The 9,310-nt window shown below is 50.9% G+C and overlaps 1 protein-coding gene across 1 annotated transcript in view; it reads left to right on the forward strand.

Annotated features, from left to right (window-relative positions):
• CLTB (clathrin light chain B) overlaps nt 1–9,310 on the forward strand; it is a 23,275-nt gene that overhangs the window by 8,854 nt on the left and 5,111 nt on the right. The window contains exons 3-4 of the mRNA XM_003781912.1: nt 7,774–7,891; nt 8,115–8,226. Of these exons, the coding sequence (XP_003781960.1) occupies nt 7,774–7,891; nt 8,115–8,226 (230 nt within the window). The remainder of the gene's footprint in view (nt 1–7,773; nt 7,892–8,114; nt 8,227–9,310) is intronic.

The raw sequence follows: 9,310 nt of genomic DNA on the forward strand, positions 1-9,310 counted from the left end.
ACAGGCGCCCGCCACAACGCCTGGCCATTTTTTGGTTGCAGCCATCATTGCTGCTTGGCGGGCTCAGGCTGGGGATTCGAACCCGCCACCTTAGGTGTATGTGGCTGGTGCCTTAGCCGCTTGAGCCACAGGCGCCGAGCCGAGTCCCCAGATTTGACGGTCCTTATCCCCCACCCCTAGATGCCTGGGTGGGGCTACACCTCCCCACAAGGGAGCCTTAATTCCCACACAGATTGGGTCAAAGACCCTTGATCCCTGGGGCTGAGGCTGTGGGATCTTCTGAGCCCTGCCCCATGGAGGAGCTGGCTTCTTGAATTCTCTGGGGGAATAAACAATGCTTATGTAAGAGGGATGGGCTGGTACCTTATACAAGGAAACTGGCCAAGTCTTGTTTCTGGAAAATTACTCAACTATTAGCAGGCTAGAAAAGTCGATCTCTAGGACTTTAGCAGCTTCATGTCTACTTGGGCCTGAGAGAACCAAAAGAATGAACATTTATTCCTGTATAGTTTGTTAGTTCATTGAAACTTAGCTGCCCACGCCCTGGACGCATGCAAAAGAACTTTGCTTGACCCAAAAGTTCTAAAGTGGACCTGGAATTGGAGATATATTTGGAATTACAGATGTACCCAGAACACTATGAGCAGGATAATTTGCCTTTTCTATAAATTAGGATCATAATACTCAAAGAGGTAAAGTGACTAATGCACAGTCACACAGGAAATCAGTCAGTCCTGGAGTTTTCCCCATTTGGTTGACTTGCCCCCCAGCTGCCACCTCTCTCCTCCACATCCCTTGGCCCCACTGTGCATGTGGTGAATCTGAGGAACTTGGGGCTTCCTTCCCAATTTCAACAAGAACTCTTATTCTCACTGTTACTGGCACATAGTAATAACCTAGGTGTGTTTATTTTTTAAGTCATTTCACATCAGTGCCATCCTAAAATCCTTAAAGATGGAAAGAGGTCATAGATGAAGGGAGTCATACAGAAGCCTAGTGGCAAAACTCTGGCTCACCTACATCTTCTGAGCCCTGATCTGGTGTGCTTTGCCGAAATTGGCTGGCTGCATGTGGAAAGTCTGGGAAAGGGCGGCACTGTGGCTCAGCGTGTCGGGCGCCAGCTCCATATACCCAGGGTGGCGGGTTCAAACCCAGCCCCGGCCAAACTGCAACAAAAAAATAGCTAGATGTCATGGTGGGCACCTGTAGTCCTAGCTACTCGGGAGGCTGAGGCAAGAGAATCGCCTAAGCCCAGAGGTTGCTGTGAGCTGTGACTTCAGGGCACTCTAATAAGGGCAACAAAGTGAGACTCTGTCTCTAAAAAAAAAAAAAAAAAAGAAAAGAAAGTCTGGGAAAACACTCCTTAGTACTGACTATGGCAGGCTGTGGCCTGAACCTACAGGGCAGGAGAAGCCTGGGCCTATGCACATCCAGTGCTCTCAAGGATCCTGGGCAGAACTTGTAAGTTCCATTTCCTCTTTTCTGCCATCTGTGGGCACTGGGGTGTCCAGCTACAAACCTGACCCCCCAACAGTGTTTAAGGATATGCCTACCCATATCTAGTTCAGCTCCACCTAGCACTTCCTGGGACAGAGACAGAAGGCCCTTGCCACCTGCACAACCCTCCACTCCCTCTCTTCACCTCTTGCCGTCATCCTCCTTTGAGCTACTTAGAAGAATCAACAGCTCAGCTCAGCTTAGATTTAGCTTGTTAATCTCAAAGACAGATATGCCTCATCCTCTTTGTCCCAGGAGTCACAGCACAGGCTGAGCCAGCATGGCCCACAGAGGCTGTCATGACCATGCCCAACAGAGAGGTCTCTCAGGAGAGGGATTTCAGGGAGCTGGGCTGAGCCTGGCCCTGAAGGTAGCCTCCTGCCTTTGGGTCCTGGCTTTTCCTTAGCATTCCCTCTCTGGAGCATTTCTGTGGGCACTGGCGAGACTCCTGAGCTGCCACCCCTTCTGGTAGTAACCCAGTCTCCCCACTGGGGTGCTCACATGATTAAAGAAGAGCCCAGCTGTGGTCCCTGACACTGGCAGGGTTAGGGGAAGATAAGGCCAGAGCATTCTGGAGAAGAGGAGTAGTAAACTGCTTCTCAGGGTTCTGCCTGCCAGCAATGCCCCTGTGCTGTCCTGGATATGGTGCAACAAGGGCCAGTGGGTGTGGGGCCTGTGCCACTTGACACAGTGAGCCACAACATGGTGCCATCCCTCCTGCGTGTGTGTCCTGTACAGGCTGCAGAACATTTCCACCACAGTTGTTTCATGTGAGCCTCACTTCCCCTATGAGGTGTTGTCACTCTCATTTAACAGATTCAAAATCCAAGCTGCCAGAGAGGGGACTTCTCAGAGGACACACATCCACCGGATGGCAGAAGGGGGACTCAAAGTGTATCCCACACTTTCCCCGGGCCCTCTGCACCGCTTTGTAATCAGCCTCCTTCATTTACTCTGTCAATGCACATTTGTTGAGTGCCACACAGTGTGCTCCAGGCAGTGGCTATGAAGGCAAATCTGCTGGGGAGCTTGTCCTCACAGAGTTCATTCCTAGTAGACAGGGACCCGGAAAGAAATAATGGGACTCCAGGATGGTGAGGGCTCAGAGATCGGGGAACATTAAGAGCCAAGAGTTTGAGTTCCCTATGTGTGTCTGGCACTGTCCAAGAGCTTTACATGTATGACCTCATTTAACCTGCCAGTTTCCTATGATGTAGGTTCTGTGGTTATTCCCATTTAACACAGGGGGAGGTTTAATAGCTTGCTGTAGTTGCATAGCTAGGAAGAGAAAATTCAGGCTCAGGTGCCTACACTAAAATCAGGAGGTGCAACTGGGAGAGGATGCCAGAAAGGAGTTTCAAGACTGCCTAGGGGGTAGGGGGTGGTCCTGGCTGAGGGAGCAGCATGTGCAAAGGCACGGAGAACAGGTTACCCAGTGCAGGGCTCACCCAGAGCCTGGGACTTTCACACAAGGAATGTGCCAGAAGACCTGGAGAGGCAGGAGGGAGGGTGCAAGGGAGGGCCACACATGGGTGTTTGTGGCCCCTGATGCTGGTGGGCATGTGGGGGAGGAGGTGGTCTCAGTTTGGCCAGGCTTTGTACCCTAGGCCTGGGGCTTGGCTACCTTTCAGTATCAGGTGCTGTGGGGATGCACTGAATGATGCATTGATTTGGGGACTGAATGTCCCCTCGGGGATATTTCTGCACTCCGACTGCAGTCTGTGAGCAAGTTTGGATGGAGTTAGAAAATCTGGGCTTCATTTCCTGGTTGTTCCCAGCTGTATGACCTTGGACTAGTCATTGAAGTGCTCTGAGCATGATTTCTCACTTGTGGATGGAGAGTAGAAGCCCTGCCCTGCCATCCCGCAGCGCTGTTGAGAAAAAGTGCTTTGTAGCCCTGGAAGCACCTTATAAATTCCTCACCTCCTAAGTGAGCTGAGGTGTGCTGTGTGTGGGCTGTGACAGAGGGATGTGGGGCATAGGGCATAAGTAAACTGGAGGAGTTGGACACAGGGCAACAGTAAGTAGATACTCAGTCCTTTGTTACAGAAGTGACTTTGGTCCCTGTTAGCTACTGTGTACTGAATCTGTTCACACTCACTAATTCAGAGTGAATCCTGGCTCTGCCATTTCCTGGCTGGGAGACCTTGGTGCTTTGGAACTGGAGTTTCCATACCTATAAAATAAGGATAATAAAACTCACCATGTAGAGTTGTAAAGATCAAAGAAAACCATTTAATTGCAAGTTCTCTGGAGTCTCATTTTAGGTCAGGCTTTATGGAGATGAACCCTGAAGGATGCAAACAGAAGGAGATTCCTACCCCAGGGCCTTCTCCAGCCCACCTCTCCCTTTGCATCCCCTCTCACATCTGGTGGCATCTGTGTACTCGGTTTCCCAAAGGCACATGTGATCCTTACACACGCTGGTTCCTGGCCTAGAATGCCCTTTCCTTGTCCCTAGGCACTCTCCTCTGCTCCTGGGCAGGAATGGTCATGCCCTCCCTGTACCCTGTCCTCCTCTTTACCTGACCCGTGTTGCAGCAAGCTCCCCAGCCATGGTTGTCATTTGCGAGGGACCCCACCTTCCAAGCTCCTGGGATATGGACTGTCTTGTTCACCCCTGTCCCCAAGTTGAACATCTATTGAATTCATTCAACAAATATTCTTTTTTTTTTTTTTTGCAATTTCTGGCCAGGGTGGGGTTTGAACCTGCCACCTCCAGGGTATGGGGCCAGCACCCTACTCCTTTGAGCCACAGGTGCTGCCCTTCAACAAATATTCTTTTTTTTTTTTTTTTTTTTGAGACAGAGCCTCGAGCTGTCCCCCTGGGTAGAGTGCCATGGCTTCACTGCTCACAGCAACCTCCAACTCCTGGGCTCAAGCGAGTCTCCTGTCTCAGCCTCCCAAGTAGCTGGGACCACAGGCGCCTGCCACAACGCCTGGCTATTTTTTGGTTGCAGCCATTATTGTTGTTTGGTGGGCCCGGGCTGGATTCGAACCCGCCACCTTAGGTGTATGTGGCTGGCGCCTTAGCCACTTGAGCCACAGGCGCCGAGCCTCAACAAATATTCTTGAAATCCTCCTGCAGCCAGGCCCTCCTTGTCCCAGTTGCTATGGGGAGACAGGCAGTCTCTGTCCTTGTAGAGCTTACTTACTTTTGGGGGGACAAGGGGGAGACAGGTAGTAAACATGTAAATAAACCAGTCATTTCAGAGAGTGATTAAGAGCTATGAAGAAAAGAAAATCCAATAATTGCTTAGAGAGGTGGTCATGTTGGGGGTGGGGGCTCTCTCAGAGCTCAGGCCTCAGTCAGAAGATGGGGAAGTCCTAGGAAGATGTAGGCCCTAGATTTGAGATAGAGACCCCAAGGGGACACAAAGATGAACTTGCTTAAGGACTCATATGGCAAGAGTGGATGGGTCAAGAACAGAAATCAGAGGACCAGGGAGAGACAGATCACTTGAATTGTATTCCAATCATAGTAGGGAGCCTTTGGATGCTTTTAAAGCTTGACATGATAGATCTGATTTAGGCTATGATGAAGAAGGGGCTACATGGAGACCAGCAGTGTGGTCCACAGCAGAGGCAGCAAGGGCTTCCAGGGAAGAAGGTAGGAAATGATCTGATCGGGCACATGTTTTAGAGAACTGTAACAGGAGGTGCTGTGGCTTCCAAGTGGGATAAGGAGGAGAAATCTAGAACAAACATGAGGTTTGGGCCTCAGCAACCAAGTGGATGCTGAAGTGCCTTTTCTTGAGATGGGGGAAGATGGTGGGGGAGCGAAAAGTCAAGTGAAAGCTGAGATGCCTCTTGGACACCCATGTGGGCTAGCATGGAGAAAGGGCTCAGCACCTGTTTGCTAAAGGAGTGGGGATTAGGTGGTGGTCAGACGATAAGGTTTTCTTTTTTTTCTTTCTTTTTTTTTTTTTAGAGACAGTGTCTCACTTTGTCACTCTTGGCAGAGTGCTGTGGTGTCACAGCTCACAGCAACCTCAAACTCCTGGGCTTAGGCGAGTCTCCTGCCTCAGCCTCCTGAGTAGCTGGGACTATAGGTGCCCACTACAACACCTGATCATTTTTTGTTGCAGTTTGGCCGGGGCCGGGTTTGAACCCGCCACCCTCGGTATATGGAGCCGGTCCCCACCCACTGAGCCACGGGCATTGCCCGACAAGTCTTTCATTTTACTTTTATTTTTAACTTCTCTGACCTCATAAAGGTAACTTTCTTAGAGCAAGGAGACAGTCAACATAGAAACAAATAATCATTTTGGATAGAGTTAAGTGCTGTGAAGAAAATAAAATCCTGGAAAGGCCTCTTGGGATGTTGGGAGAGTCTCTAAATTGAAGTGTAATGCTGTGCAGGAAGAGGCGTAAGGGCCACACCCTGGTTGCCCCACCCAGGCGTTGGGTCTGATCCCAAGTGCCAGGCTGTACCACCCTGTCCTGGGCCTGCCCTTCCCTTACTCCCCAGCAGCTGGAGTCAGTGGCCCTGATGTTCCATCTACATGCTCCCACACATGTCCTCTGCCCAGCCTCTACTCTGAAGCAGGCACCTTCTGGCTTTAGGGATCTTCCCTCATTCAATCTCTGCTTACTAAGCACCTTCTATATGCTGAGTACAGGGATGGGCAGCATAGGACAGAGGGTATGCCAAACACTGTCCCATGGGGAGGAGACATCAAATAACATAGCATTTGTGACAGGTTTGATAAATGCTTGGAGGAGGAGGACAGGGAGCTCCAAAGGAATAGAACGGATTCGGAGGCTATAAACAAAGAATGACCCTGCTCACCAGGAGCTCATGTTTCTTGGGGGAGACTTACAGTTAAAGGTAGAGAAAGTGGTGACAGGGAGGACAGAGAGGAAATGGCATCAAATGTGCTTGGGGGGACTGGGAAATATCCCTGAGCTAGTGACCCTTGAGCTGGAAACTTGAGGGAGGGTGAAAGATCTCCCAGCTAAAGCAGGGAGGGGGGACAATTGAAGGCCAAAAGCACCGAGAGACAAAGTGGCGGCAGCTGGAGTGTGGGATGCCTGCAGACAGGAATGTGTAGGGCGCAGAGTGCCAGAGAGGGTGTGGCAGGACCTGGGGCTGGATCAGAAAGGGGCTCCAGCTTTTGGAGAACAGAGAGTGTCATACCATTGTTGAGCTGAGCTCACAATTCCCAGTGCTTCAAGTCTCCAGCTCTGGCAGGTGGTGGGAGGAAGCAGGCAGAACCCCTGCCTGGGAGTCAGAGGCACTGTCACTATGTTGTGCCATCTCTCCTGCCCTCAGTTTTCACCCCTGTAAAATGGGAATGAATAATAATAGTAATCATTCTAGCTACCATTAACCGAGCTGTTACTCCATGCCAGGAACTCTTCTACAAATATTATCTCTTACAAATATTGTTGCATAAATCACAACAGCCTCTCTTAGAAGTCATCTTGCTATTACTCCTATCTTCAAGTGAGAAAAGAGAAGCCAGACAGGGTGAAGCAACTTGCCCCAGGCCGTACACACATCTCATAGCATCAGAAGCAGGACCCAAACCCAGATAGCCTGGCTGGAGAGTCCACACTCTCCACCATGTAATGATCTTAGCCATGGCCATCCTGTATACTCAGGGTGGCCTGTCTGTTCAGCAAATGTCCATTGAGCATCTGCTATGTGCCAAGCACTGTGCTGGGCTCTGAGGACACAGAAGTAAACAGAATGGATAAGGTCCCTGCTGTCTCAAAGATGACATTCCAAAGCAGGAGGCAGACAATGGACAAATACACACATTATAAAGTGAGGTCTTTTCAGACTAAGTGTCATGAGTTAATACAGCTATAACAGAAACTGACGCTATTCATAGTAACACAAGGGACTCACTGTGTGCCAAGTTTTCTAAGTTCTTTGTATTTTTTTTAACTCATTGAATCTTTCTATCAACCCTCTGGGATGTGTAGTATTACTTAGCCCATTTTATGATGAAGAACATGGCTGACACACAGTTTCCTGAGTCTCCTGCTTGTGGGGTATAGATGAATATGGCTATCCTAGAGGCAATGATCAGGCACAGAGAAGTTGAATAACTAGGGTCACATAGCAGGAAGAGAATTGCTGGCAGAGGGAATAGCAGGTGCAAAGACATGGTATGGTCACAGGAGACAGTGGGTATGGGGTGGTTTCGGGCTGTTGAGTTATCCAGATGTGCGGTGTGCTGTGGTACTCAGTCCCCAGCTGGGTCAGCAGACAGAACAGGGCAGGCGTGACACGCTGGATGCACTGCTGTCTGTTTGTTTTCCTAGGAGGCCAATGGTCCTGCCAATGGCTATGCTGCGATTGCACAGGCTGACAGGCTGACTCAGGAGCCTGAGAGCATCCGCAAGTGGAGAGAGGAACAGAGGAAACGGCTGCAGGAGCTGGGTGAGGGCAGGTTGAGGCGGGAGCTGGGCTGGCTGTGCAGGACACGGTGAAGGGTGGAGTGAAGAGGCCTTCAGGTTCCTGGAGCATCACACCACCTCGCCATAGGACTGGGTGAGGGTGGCCCTGGGCTGTCTGGTGGACACCAGGGGAGGAGCAGCCAGGGTAGCTGCGCTTGTGCCATGCAACTGATAAGCTGCCTCTCATTCTCCTGGTGGGGTCACAGATGCTGCCTCTAAGGTGACTGAACAGGAGTGGCGGGAGAAGGCTAAGAAGGACCTGGAGGAGTGGAACCAGCGCCAGAGTGAACAAGTCGAGAAGAACAAGATCAACAACCGGTGAGAGGAGCTATGGGGACATGAGGGGGCTGTGGGAACTTGAGGGGGCCATGGGGACATGAGGGGGCTGTAGGGACATGAGGGGGCTGTGGGGATGTGAGGGGGCTGTGGGGACGTGAGGGAGCCATGGAGATGTGAGGGACTGTGGGTACATGAAGGGAATGAGTGGACCTGAGGGGGCTGTGTGGACATGAGGGGCTGTGGGGACATAAGGGGACTAAGTGGTTATTAGAAAAATCTATGAGGATGAGGCAGTCCATGGGGACAGTTATAAAAGCTATGGTATGGGGGACTTTCTTGAGGACAGAGGAGTTGGTGGCAGGATTAGGAGAAAAGGAGCAACTATACCTCCAGCAACTATACCTCCTCAGCTGCCCATGGCATCCTGTGCCCTTTGGCACTGCTCCACAGTTGAGACTCAGTTCCTCTACATCATGGAGAGGAAGCTGGGTATGTCATCAGCTGAAGAGGTCCCAGAGTCCATAATGCAAGCCTACTCTCTGGGGCCCCGACTGCCAATAGCTAGGCCTGGCTGCACTGTGGCTCAGAGTTAGAGGCAGAGTGCACAGGCCTGGCTCTGTGAGGAATCTACCTATACATAGGATTGCACTGCTTGTAGAAATGCCAGCATAGCTGTCCAGAGTGGCAAAAGGCTAAAAGGAAGTAGTGGCCTGTGGAACTGAAGAGGCCAGGGCTAGGACTGTGAGCACAGGGGCAGCATGGATGGAAATGAAGTCTGTTAGCACTGTCCCTCAGCTCTACTTCCTCTACATTGGCTTTACTTTTGGGCACACACCTCTGGTATGAAGGACAAAGATGACCATCGGCAACTCTGTGTCTTTGCTCTATTCCCTTGGCAATCCCAGTGACAATAGCTCCAGCCAGGCTTGGCACCTGTAGCTCAAGCAGCTAGGGTGCCAGCCACATACCCCGGAGGTGGCAGGTTTGAGCCCACCCCAGGCCTGCCAAACAGTAATGACAACTACAGCCAAAAAATAGCCAGGCGTTGTGGCGGGTGCCTGTAGTTCCAGCTACTTGGGAGGCTGAGGCAGGAGAATCACGTAAGCCCAAAGAGTTTGAGGTT

Source organism: Otolemur garnettii, unplaced genomic scaffold (genome assembly GCF_000181295.1).
Source record: "Otolemur garnettii isolate 467f Iridium unplaced genomic scaffold, OtoGar3 scaffold00003, whole genome shotgun sequence".
Taxonomy (NCBI): domain Eukaryota; kingdom Metazoa; phylum Chordata; class Mammalia; order Primates; family Galagidae; genus Otolemur; species Otolemur garnettii.